This window comes from Bos indicus x Bos taurus, chromosome 8 (genome assembly GCF_003369695.1).
Source record: "Bos indicus x Bos taurus breed Angus x Brahman F1 hybrid chromosome 8, Bos_hybrid_MaternalHap_v2.0, whole genome shotgun sequence".
Lineage (NCBI taxonomy): Eukaryota > Metazoa > Chordata > Mammalia > Artiodactyla > Bovidae > Bos > Bos indicus x Bos taurus.
In genome coordinates, this window is record NC_040083.1 from 341,687 (window position 1) to 355,237 (window position 13,551).

Here is a 13,551-nt window from a genome sequence, read left to right on the forward strand (position 1 = left end):
ATTATTTAAAAAACTAAGATCATGGAATCTATTCCCATCACTTAGTAGCAAATAGAAGGGGGAAAGTGGAAACAATGACAGATTTCCTTTTCTTAGGCTTTAAAATCACTGCCACTGGTGACTGCAGCCAAGAAATTAGAAGACAATTGCTTTTTGGCAGGAAAGCTGTAACAAACCTAAACAGTGTCTTAAAGAGCAAAGACATCACTTTGCCAACAAAGGTCCAACTAGTCAAAGCTATGGTCTTTCTAGTAGTCATGTACAGATGTGAGAGTTGGACCATAAAGAAAGTTGAGCGGCGGAAAATTGATGCCTTTGAACTGTGGTGCTGGAGAAGACTCTTGAGAGTCCCTTTGACAGCAAGGAGATCAAACCAGTCAATCCTAAAGGAAATCAACCCTGACTATTCATTGGAAGGACCGATACTGAAGCTCCAACACGTGTGCCACCTGATGGGAAGAGCCGACTCATTGGAAAAGATCCTGATGCTAGGAAAGATTGAAGGCAGAAGGAGAAGGGGGTGACAGAGAATGAGATGGTTGGATGGCATCACTGATGTGATGTGCATGAACTTGGGTAAACTCCAGGAGATTGCAGGGGACAGGGAAGCTTGGCATGCTGCAGTCCATGGGGTCTCAAAGAGCCAGATAGGACTTGGTGACTGACTCACAACAACAACAAATGAACACTGGGTTGTTCACTAAGTGGCAAGTTGCAGTAAAATGCTATAATACACATTTTGTGATTTGGGGGAAATAATGTATGAAACATATGCTTACAGATATTTCCTAACAATATATTGGACTTTGAAGCTGTTTTTAAAATGTTTCCTCAAAATGTAATAAGGCTAAATCCTAAAATAAAGTATATACATATGAAAGTGTATAGATGAAAGTGAAAGTTACTCAGTCATGTGTGACTCTGTGACCCCATGGATTATACATGGAATTCTCCAGGCCAGAATACTGTAGTGGGTAGCCTTTCTCTTCTCCAGGGATCGAACCCAGGTCTCCCACATTGCAGGCAGATTCTTTACCAGCTGAGCCACAAAGGAAGCCCAAGAATACCAGATTGGGTAGCCTATCCCTTCTCCAGCAGATCTTCCTGACCCAGGAATCAAACCGGGACTCCTGCATTGCAGGTAGATTCTTTACCAACCGAGCTATGAGGGAAGCCCAAGTGTACAAATGATGGCGCACATATATAATTTCTCCAAAACTTCTCCTGATGGGTAATCATTTCTTTCCTAAATAAACTATTTTTTAACATAAGACATATAACAGTTTAATATATTTAGTGAATGGTACGTGTGTTAGTCACTAAGTCGTGTGGAATTCTTTGCGACCCCATTGACCGTAGCCTGCCAGGCTCCTCCATCCACAGGATTTTCCAGGGAAGAATACTGGAGCAGGTTGCCATTTCCTTCTCCAAGTGAATGGTAGAGATGCATATAAAACCTAGCCATGTGAAGCATGAAGCTAGAAGCTGGAGGAACTGAAAAAGTCTGAGTGTTAAAAACGACAAAGCAGAAAATAAATCATTAACTATGTGGTTAATCAACCCACTTTCCGTAAGTCACCAGCTTTCTCAAAAGATTACACTGCTTTGATTGGTTTGATAATTAATGTTTCTTAAATCAACACAGAGCCAGGGGTTAAGCTACCGATTCTGTTTGTTTTGTGCATTAATTCTGCCTGTGACTGGTGGCTCAGTATATTAATAAATGCTTGTCCATAACTGACCCTCTGTTTTCTTGCTTGAGAAACCAAAGTGGACAGTGGACACACTTAAATTGGATTGAACGGTGAACTTGAGTTCTTTCTAGGGACACAGTGAAACAAGTCTATTCAACTGACCACACACTAAACACCATTTGATCTGCCCTGAAGTTAAACATTATCATCAAAATGTTTTGCGGAGACTATGTGAGTATAATGGCTATTTCCATAAAACTTCAGTTTTTCGAGATTTGTAAACCTTCTTTACAAAATTTCATTTGTGGTTCTTGACATTTTTGACAAGAAATATTGGTGTTTTGATTTATATTCATTAAAATTTTAATGAGTAGGTGTCCAATGTAACTATTAAACAAAGTTTGTGTTATTAAATATCAAATTCATGCTAATTTTGAAATAAGGTATTGTTCTCTAGAGGCAATTCAGTGATCCCTACTTTCTAAAGTTACCTGACTCAGAATTCTAACTGAAGTAGTAATAAGCTATTTTTGTCTCCATACTTACTTCTCTCTATAAGAAACTAAAAGTAAACCTGGTTGCTAATTTTTATTTAAAATCTATGGTATGTTCAGAAAATATAGTTTATTTTTTAACAATTATTTTGAATTTAAACAAATGTAAGACTTAGTTTAGTCATTTTATTTTTTTTCTTGTCTGAGTCACTTTGATCCAATTACTCTAACAGTCCATGAACTTTGGAAGAGCCTATGGAGACACTGAGTTATTTAAATATACATCATTTGAAAAGATATCCACTTTGCACAACCTTGGAAATTATATATACATTTGTTGAGGATTTTCTAAAAATCTGTATCATTAAAAATGCTTTCCAGAAGCCTTTTATTTTTAGTGCAAAAATTTTATGAAAGAAAAGAAAACAATTATTTGGTTAAACTTTGGCACAAAAATGATGTTATTTACCTATTTACAAAATATTAATCCCTAGAAATTTTTATTTACTTATATTGCTTTTCAAATTAAATATTGAATGGAACCTAAAAAGTAGCTACTTTCCATCACTGTTGGTTCATGAATCTTAATTTTATCTTGAGATTTCAGGATCTTGTTTGCAGTTGAAATTTCCTTTATCATCTTATTAATTGTAAGGCAGTTACATTCTACTATAGAAACAGAAGTTGTTACATAATTTAGGCCAGCACAGTAAATGATTTAATTTGTAAAAGAAATTGTTTTTTCCCAATTATTACTTTCAAATAATTGTACATGGATGAATAGAAAATTTCTCCCTTTTTTTTTCATTCAAGTACAATTATTTGGAAGTAATTAAAACTATATTCTGTGTGGTACATATGGTTTTATATTAATATTTTATGCCAATCTATCAAAAGATATATTCATAGAATATTTAAATTACATTTCAGAGACTACTAAAAGTTACCAATGATAACAAGCTTTTAAAGAAATGCGATGGTTTGCCATGCTTCTGTAGATAAAGAAGAATATCAGAGATTAAAGAGTTGGATTTCAGCAGACCTAAACTTTCATTTTAAGTGTTCTGATCATCTATTTTAGAGATAAATATTAGGTTTTATGAATTATCTCAGAAAATTTTGATGATAAATGGTTTTACATAATCATGTTATTATATTTTCATATTTATAAATCCAGTTATATATATATCCTTAAGATTTATGGACTAACTGGGAAGAATTGGATATTAACCTGGCATATATGAGGTCAAGTTCACCTGTTTAATCTCCATTCTGGGGATGTGTCCTTCAGCAAAAGGCAGGCTTTTGCACAATAAGTAAAAGTCCTCAAGTCATAGGGGAGATAATTACTGACGGGGTTGCTTGTTAAACTATTAAGTTTAAACTAAAGTTAAATTATTGACTGAGCCTTCTTCTCAGCAGCTCTGATTGAATGACACCTGAATTCACCCCCTTGGTATAAACACATGACCAGTCCATTCTGAAGGAGATCAGCCCTGGGATTTCTTTGGAAGGAATGATGCTAAAGCTGAAACTCCAGTACTTTGGCCACCTCATGTGAAGAGTTGACTCATTGGAAAAGACTCTGATGCTAGGAGGGATTGGGGGCAGGAGGAGGAGGGGATGACAGAGGATGAGATGGCTGTATGGCATCACTGACTTGATGGACGTGAGTCCGAGTGAACTCCAGGAGTTGGTGATGGACAGGGAGGCCTGGCATGCTGCGATTCATGGGGTCGCAAAGAATCGGACACGACTGAGTGACTGATCTGATCTGATCTGATCTTTAGAGCCACCAAAATAATGCATTATGTCAGTTGCAAAACATAGAAAATTTAAACAGAAATCAAGCAAGAGGCAAGAATTAGAGAAAAGCAGTTATATTTCTATAGGAAAGAAACATATTCACTCATTGAAAATTACTTTCCAGAATTTTGGAGTTAGATGATCCTCAGGGATTAAAGTAATTCAAGTGGGTTAGTTACATCAAGAAGGTAAATTCACCTTCCTGAAAGTATTTTACAGGTGTGCTTGACTGTAAAATTGTTAAAAGCAAGATTTAATGAAATGATGTTGGCAAGCCTGGAACTGTTCTGATTTACTACTTAGCCAGATATAAATCACCTGTCAGGAAGATGGTATTATAACATGTCTCTTGGAATGGAAGAAATTTCACTGCAGAGCATTACCAAAAACATGCCCAAATCAGTATCTAAACCAGGTCTGTCTGTCACTGTAACTCAAGCTCTTATCCACAGAAAAACACTGTCCCTTCCACATACATTGCCCTGATTCTTCTACCAAAACTGATGGCTGCTTTTGTCCTGTTTTGTCATCAACTGATTTCCCCTTTTTGTATGCGTGCTCAGTCACTTAGTCGTGTCTGACTCTTCTGTGACTCCATGGACTGTAGCCCACCAGGCTCCTCTGTCCACGGGATTTCCAAGGCAGGAACAATGGATTGAGTTATCATTTCCTCCTCCATCATTTTGTACAGTAGCATTTTATTTATTATAGACTCCTTTATTTGGTAACACTCTTCTTTTTTGCCTCAAAGGAAATTTTAATCCTTTTCCTTTCCTTTTGACAACTTTCCTATTTCTACCACATTTATTGAATCTGAAAAAAAGTTAATCATAGGAAGATCACAAGCAATATAATATGTCTAGCACATATTCCACACCTGAATTTACGTTTTACTTTACACAGAGAGAAGTTATCACTATTAAAATTTCCCGAGTCTGTGATAAACAGCAGGAGCTTTGCATGCCTTGTCTGATGGGACAGTCACTGTGAATCTTTTTACAAGAATACTCCGGGACAGGCAAAGATCCTTCCATTCTTCTTGGAGGCTCCAGACATTCTGCTCAGTGGTTTTAAACATTGTTTTCAGGTTTCACAACCTTCAAGGAAAATTTTATCTACCAGTTTCCATATGAATATATTGAGGCTTAGAGAAGTTAAATAATTTTTCCGGGAATGAAAAGGCAGGAAGTGGTGAAACAGAATGTAACTCCAAAACCGTATCCATCACACATACACAGTTAGAAGTTAAACACATCTAAGTGTGACTGCTGTGTGTTAGTCACTCAGTCGTGTCCGACTCTTTGCAACCCCATGGACTGTCACCTACCAGGCTCCTCTGTCCTTGGGGATTCTCCAGGCAAGAATACTGGAGTGGGTTGCCATGCCCTCCTCCAGGGGATCTTCCTGACCCAGGTCTCCTGCACTGCAGGTGGATTCTTTACCAGCTGAATTACCAGGGAAGCCCCTAAGTGTGATTATCCTACATAATTAGAGGTTATGTTACAAAGGAAAAAGCAGACCCTTTGTCAGTCCAATTGAGAGAGGAAATTAGCAGCAGTATTTTCACAGAGATGCTGTTACTCATAGATTTGCTTCCAGAATGGCCTGAGAATAGTCTGACAACAGCAGCTGAGCTAACATCTAGAATGGGCAACCAGGCAGTCTGCATTTCAGCCCAACTAACGTGAAACAAGGCTCAGTATTAAAGAACCCACCTGCCAATGCAGGAGGCACAGACTTGGGTTTGATCCCTGGGTGGAGAAGATCCCCTGGAGGAGGAAATGGCAGTCCACTCCAGTATTCTTGCCTGGGAAATCCCATGGACAGGGAAGCCTGGCGGGTGACAGTCCATGGGGTCGAAAACAGTCAGACATGACTGAGGACTGAATAACAACAACATGAATTAAATGCACGGCTGCTCAGGTATGAATGGCAGGTGGGGAAGGCAGATGGGCAGTAAATCAGAAGCAAGTCCGGGCTTTCAGTCCGGAGGGCCTTCAGGCTGAGAAGGCCTCCCTCCCTTGCAGGCAGAAGCTGGGAGGGGCAAGATCTTTTTAAAAACAATTTTATTGGAGTGCAGTTGATTCAAAGGCAAGAGCATTTTAAAAGCAGATTTTCCTATAGAAAGGGACTCCTGAGAGAAATATTCCAAGCTAGAAATGTGATTTTGATTGCTTATCTACAGTATGACTTACTGAACAAATAATAAGAAAAGATTATTCATACTGCGATTGCATTTTACTATCACAGGACTGTGTTGTCTGAACTTGACATGCTAGGATTTAACAAGACTCATGACTCATGTGGGTGAGGCCTCCACTGCAACTGAAGCTTCTGTTGAACTCATACATACTGGACTGGAAAAGTCTATGCAGTCATGTTTTCCTTGTAGTCCTGTATAAGCATATTGCTAATAAGTATTATTATTATTGCTAATAATATTTCAAAACTCCTTTAACAGTTATGGACTGCTTTATTGTAAGAGCAGGGCAAACATAACCGTAGGATCACTACTGAACAAGCACTCAGGGCCAGCTTCACCTCCAAGGCTCTATGCTGAGGACCATTTACTCAAGCTTTGTTGTTGTTTAGTCACTCAGTTGTGTCCGACTCTTTTGACCCCATGGACTATCACCCACCAGGCTTCTCTGTCCATGGGATTTTCCAGGCAAGAATACTAGAGTGGGTTGCCATTTTTCACCTCCAGGGGATCTTCCCCACCCAGGGATTGAACCCACATCTCCTGTTTTGGCAGGCGGGTTCTTTACCACTGAGCACCAACCTGGGAAGCCCTTACTTAAGCTTTCTGCATCTCAATTTTCCTACCTGTGAGATGGGTGATATGGGCTTCTCAGGTGGTACAAGTGGTAAAGAACCCACCTGCTAATGCAGATTATGCATAAGAGACATGGATTCCTTCCTGGGGTCAGGAAGATCTCCTGGAGGATGCCATGGCAACCCCCTTCAGTATTCTTGCCTGGAGAATCCCGTGGACAGAGGACAGAATCCCGTGGCTGCAGTCAGTGGGATCGCGAAGAGTTGGACATGACTAAGCAACTTAGCACAGCACACAGCACAGAAAATAGGTGGTATAATAGCACCTGTATTATATGAGTCTCTCGAGGATTACTTGGCAGGTAATGCTCTGAGAAGACCTGAAGTACAAACACACCTGGGAACTACTATTAGCAGTTTTATTAAGTAGCTGTGCCAGCATTTGAACCCAACTAATGCAGAAGCCCTGGCTGTCAACATCCCAGCACACGGCTTCTAGAGAGGAGGTTAAGTCTGCACCATTACTAACGTGCTCGTACACACACACACACACACACACACATATGTATATTCATATATATGTGTGTAAGTATTCATAACATTCATGAGCAAATTTGAATACCAGCAAAAGTTCCAAGGGTGGAAACAGAAATATATTGTCTTATATGAATAAATTCTCTTTATCTGTAAATAGCTTCTGCTGCTGCTGCTAAGTCGCTTCAGTCATGTCCGACTCTGTGCAGCTCCATAGACAGCAGCCCACCAGGCTGTCCTGTCCCTGGCATTCTCCAGGCAAGAACACTGGAGTGGGTTGCCATTTCCTTCTCCAATGCATGAAAGTGAAAAGGGAAAGTGAAGTCGCTCAGTTGTGTCGGACTCTAGCGACCCCATGGACTGCAGCCTACCAGGCTCCTCCATCCGTGGGATTTTCCAGGCAAGAGTACTGGAGTGGGGTGCCATTATAGCTTCTACCATGCTAAAAAGTTTCTCACAATCCCACTTCCTTCACCAGTTATTGCAAACTCTGTTTTTTATGTCCTCCAAAGTGTACTGTACTTGTGTTATCCAGCTCCTCGCCTCTGAATATCCCTGGCTCCATCCTACCTGGGCTGTCACCCACCCCCTCTACCTGCAGGGTCCTGTGGAGGTTGGCAGTGACCTCCATGACCTGACCTATACCCCATTCTCTGCCTTCTCTTGTAGACATATGGGTGAGGTCTAACTTCGGCTCTTTGCCAGGGAAAGCCCCAGGGCTAAATCCTTGAACTTATTTACAGCCACTCCTTCAGTCATTGCATCCAATCTACTGGCTTTAATTACAATCTACACACAGAGCCTTCTTGGAATGTACATCTCAACTCATCACCTGTGCCTGAATCCCAGATTCATACAAGCGGGTGTCTACTCAGGAAGTAAAAACTCACTCCATCCTTGGTTTAGGTCAGAGTAAAAGAAAGGTAAAAGCTTGAAAATCAGAGTTACTCCTGACTCCTCTGACTCTCATGAGTTTGTGTGTGCTCAGTCATGTCCGACTCACCGTGACACCATGGATTGTCATCTGCCAGGCTTCTCTGTCCATGGAATTATCCAGCCAAGAGTACTGGAGTGGGTTGCCATTTCCTTCTCCAGGGGATCTTCCCAACCAGGGATCAAACTGAGTCTCCTGCATTGCAGGCAGATTCGCTACAACTGAGCCACCTGGGAAGCCCCTCTGTCTCCCTCACACCTCACAACAATCCACCAGCAGAACCTGTAGGTTCTACAGTCACAGAATTCACTACACAACACCTCTCACCAGTCTTCTACATCCAGCCATCCACTCCACCATCATCATTACCTGATGGCTTCCTGCAGCTCCCTCCTACCTGGACTCCTGCTTCTATCTCTGCTCAAACTTCTGGGTCTTGTGGACACAACAGTGAGTACAACTGTCAAAAACATGAATTCCATTGATGACAAGTTCCATTGATGATGGTGTAGGGACCACCATCATTCTGGAGTGAGTTACAGAGGAGGAGGTAAAAACATTAAAGAGGAGCATGGAAACAAGCTTCTGGTCTTGGTTTACAAGTCATTGTTCACTGTGATAACAAGAATGAAACCCAGTTTCATGTTGTAGCATCATTTTCAGTTTCCAGAGTGCTTACCGTGTACAGACTACAGGGTCCGTGGAAGATAAGACACCTTTCTCACATACCTCTCTGGACATGCTGACTTCTTGTAAATGTCCAGGTTTCCAGGTGATTGCAAATTATCAGGGAAGATTTTTGACATTATATGTCTACTCTCATTAATACACGGTGCTCATTCTCATAACATTAGGGCAAAGCCAGAACCAACTGCAAATATAAATAGCACTGGGAGTTGTAAAACCAAAGGAACAAGAAAAATATGGTTGATGATATTTTTATTTTATGTTTTCCAATTAATCAACCCACTTAACAAACAGTACAAGAACATCATCAGATTATCACAAATCACTTTCAAAAACTATACTTCTTTTGTTAAGTCTTGAGATTAAAGACTGAAGCAACGATGACTAAGCAATGAGACTCATGGTTACTCTAATGAGTCATGCATTCCCAAGATAACAGGAAGTGGAGAAAGCAGATAGAGAGATGGTTTGGAGGGTGTTACCTGCTGATACTTCATTGCTATAGCACTACCTTTAGACCAATACCCAGCCCTCTATCTACCACTAATTTCTGCTATCAGTGCAAACTTCTTGTAATCATTCATCAAAAGCAAAAAGATTATGGGAATTTTTAAAATGTATTTCAGAGTTCACATTGTCAACCTCCCTCCTTGAGCCTCTTTGGAACTGTCTTCAAGAATTCATAATACCCTGCTTATAGCCTGTGGACGTGCCTTTCTCATCCAAGGCATAGAAAAGACTGCTTTTTAAGACTCATCTTCTTTGTCAGCATCCCATCTTATTGACACAGGAAAGAGAGTGGGTCACGTCTGAGGCCCTGGGATGGCTGCCAAGTGTGGCTTCCTGACTTAGAGCAGGAAAGAATTCAAGAGTGAGCCATGGTAAAGTGTGTGTGTATGTGTGTGTGTGCATGTGTCTGTGTTCAGTCGTGCACAGAAGGTTTACTCAGGGAGATACACACTCCATAGACAGCATGTGGGTCATCTCAGAAGGAAAGAGCAGGCCCCTGGGTGTGGGGAGTCAGTTTTTATAGCAGTGGGAAATTTCATAGGTTAAGGAGTTGGAGGAATATTCCAGTTATTTCGGGGAAGGGGCTGTGATTTCCAGGAATTGGGCCACTGCCCACTTTCTGACCTTGTGGTCGTGGTGCCAGGGGTGTGTCACCCAGCTTGCTGTTGTATTCCAGTGAGTGCATATCGAGGCTTCAGGTCAAGTGGAGGTCAACCCGTCCACCATCGTGTGCCTATTTGGGTCTAGTCAGTTTACATCATATCTTTGGGCTCTGTCATTCCTTCAAAGGTTGATCCCTGCACCCTCCTGTCTCATTATCACTGTATGGAGTTGGAGTCTCCATACAGTGGAGTCTCTAAATTATGCTTTGATTTATGTAACCTTCAGACATCCTGGTCACTACACTTGAAGGAAGCAGGAAAATAAGATGCTAACAGACCATGACATGTATGATGTACAAAAGAGTGATTCTAGGCTATTTGTGCATATGATACTGTGTGTTACATGGTCCTGTTAGAGAAAAAGTGGGAATCAGTTTCACTCATAGGCCACTCTGGATTATCTTTTCAGTTTATTATGTGGCAATTTGTAATAAAGTAACAAGATATGAATGTATTTTATCATTCTATTTAGCAATTACAACCTTAGTGCTATTTAATTTTTAAGTGAGAAGGATTAAAAACATGGAAGAAATAATATTTTTTCAAGTTATAAAAAAAAACACATTAACCCCAGCAGACATATTGTTCTAAGGAATATGTATTAGTTATGGTTTTAAAAAAATATAAATCCTATTGTATTTTAGAGTTGGATGACTCCTGTTCTTGTCACCACTATAAAAGTAATCTGCTTGAATTATTGTTCAATTCTTTAGAGGTAGTGAATATACATATACATTCTACTAAGCTTTCATTCCATACTGTTCATACTGTTCATGGGGTTCTCAAGGCAAGAATACTGAAGCGGTTTGCCATTCCCTTCTCCAGTGGACCACATTCTGTCAGACCTCTCCACCATGACCCGCCCATCCTGGGTGGGCATGGCTTAGTTTCATTGAGTTAGACAAGGCTGTGGTCCATGTGATCAGATTGGCTAGTTTTCTGTGATTATGGTTTCAGTGTGTCTGCCCTCTGATGCCCTCTCACAACATGTACCATCTTACTTGGGTTTCTGTTACCTTGGACGTGGGGTATCCCTTCACAGCTGTTCCAGCAAAGTGCAGCCACTGCTCCTTACCTTGGGCGAGGGGTATCTCCTCACTGCCACCCGTCCTGACCTTGTGGGGTAGCTCCTCTCAGCCCTCCTGTGCCTGAGCAACCACTGCTCCTTGGACATGGGGTTGCTCCTTTCAGCCGCCTCCCCTAACCTCAGGCATGTATGAAAAGGCAAAATGATAGAATACTGAAAGAGGAACTCCCCGGGTTGGTAAGTGCCCAATATGCTACTGGAGATCAGTGGAGAAATAACTCCAGAAAGAATGAAGGGATGGAGCCAAAGCAAAAACAATATCCAGTTGTGTATGTGACTGGTGACAGAAGCAAGATCCAATGCTGTAAGGAGCAATATTGCATAGGAACCTGGAATGTTAGGTCCATGAATAAAGGCAAATTGGAAGTGGTCAAACAGGGGATGGCAAGAGTGAACATCGACATTCTAGGAATCAGCAAACTAAAATGCACTGGAATGGGTGAATTTAACTCAGATGACCATTATATCTACTACTGCGGGCAGGAATCCCTCAGAAGAAATGGAGTAGCCATCATGGCCAACAAAAGAGTCAAAAAAGCGTACCTGAATGCAATTTCAAAAATGACAGAATGATTTCTGTTTGTTTCCAAGACAAAATATTCAATATCACGGTAATCCAAGCCTATGCCCCAACCCGTAATGCTGAAGAAGCTGAAGTTGAGCGCTTTTATGAAAGACCTACAAGGTCTTTTAGAACTAATACCCAAAAGAGATGTCTTTTTCATTATAGGGGACTGGAATGCAAAAGTAGGAAGTCAAGAAACACCTGGAGTAACAGGCAAATTTGGCCTTGGAGTACAGAATAAAGCAGGGCAAAGGCTAATAGGGTTTTGCCAAGAGAATGCATTGGTCACAACAAACACCCTCTTCCACAACACAAGAGATGACTCTACACATGGACATCACAAGATGGTCAACACCAAAATCAGATTGATTATATTCTTTGCAGCCAAAGATGGAGAAGCTCTATACAGACAGCAAAAACAAGACTGGGAGCTGACTGTGGCTCAGATCATGAACTCCTTATTGCCAAATTCAGACTGAAATTGAAGAAAGTAGGGAAAACCACTAGACCATTCAGGTATGACCTAAATCAAATTCCTTATGATTATACAGTGGAAGTGAGAAATAGATTTAAGTGACTAGATCTCATAGACAGAGTGCCTGGTAAACTATGGATGGAGGTTTGTGACATTGTACAGGAGACAGGGATCAAGACCATCACCATGGAAAAGAAATGCAAAAGAGCAAAACGTCTCTCTGGGGAGGCCTTACACATAGCTGTGAAAAGAAGATAAGTGAAAAGCAAAGGAGAAAAGCAAAGATATAAGCATCTGAATGCAGAATTGCAAAGAATAGCAATGAGAGATAAGAGAGCCTTCCTCAGAGATCAATGCAAATAAATAGAGGAAAACAACAGAATGGGAAAAACTAGAGAATGCTTCAAGAAAATTCGAGATACCAAAGGAACATTTCATGCAAAGATGGGCTCGGTAAAGGACAGAAATGGTATGGACCTAACAGAAGCAGAAGATATTAAGAAGAGATGGCAAGAATACACAGAACTGTACAAAAAAAGAGAGCTTCATGACCCAGATAATCACGATGGTGTGATCACTCACCTAGAGCCAGACATCCTGGAATGTGAAGTCAAGTAGGCCTTATAAAGCATCACTACGAACAAAGCTAGTGGAGGTGATGGAATTCCAGTTGAGCTATTTCAAATCCTGAAAGATGATGCTGTGAAAGTACTGCACTCAATATGCCAGCAAATTTGGAAAACTCAGCAGTGGCCACAGCACTGGAAAAGGTCAGTTTTCATTCCAATCCCAAAGCAAGGCAATGCCAAAGAATGCTCCAACTACCGCACAATTGCACTCATCTCACATGCTAGCAAAGTAATGCTCAAAATTCTCCAAGCCAGGCTTCAGCAATACATGAACCATGAACTTCCAGATGTTCAAGTTGGTTTTAGAAAAGGCAGAGGAACCAGAGATCAAATTGCCAACATCTGATGGATCATTGAAAAAGCAAGAGAGTTCCAGAAAAACATCTATTTCTGCTTTATTGACTATGCCAAAGCCTTTGACTATGTGGATCACAATAAACTGTGGAAAATTCTGAAAGAGAAATGGGAATACCAGACCACCTGACCTGCCTCTTGAGAAACCTGCATGCAGGTCAGGAAGCAACAGTTAGAACTGGACATGGAACAACAGACTGGTTCCAAATAGGAAAAGGAGTACGTCAAGGCTGTATATTGTCACCCTGCTTATTTAACTTATATGCAGAGTACATCATGAGAAACGCTGGGCTGGAAGATGCACATGCTGGAATCAAGATTGCTGGGAGAAATATCGATAACCTC

General features: G+C 40.8%; 1 protein-coding gene across 1 annotated transcript in view; it reads left to right on the forward strand.

The window, feature by feature from the left end:
• Nucleotides 1-1,730: 1,730 nt before the first annotated feature.
• ANXA10 (annexin A10) overlaps nt 1,731-13,551 on the forward strand; it is a 79,231-nt gene continuing 67,410 nt past the window's right edge. The window contains exon 1 of the mRNA XM_027548911.1: nt 1,731-1,925. Within this exon, the coding sequence (XP_027404712.1) occupies nt 1,908-1,925 (18 nt within the window). The 5' untranslated portion in view covers nt 1,731-1,907. The remainder of the gene's footprint in view (nt 1,926-13,551) is intronic.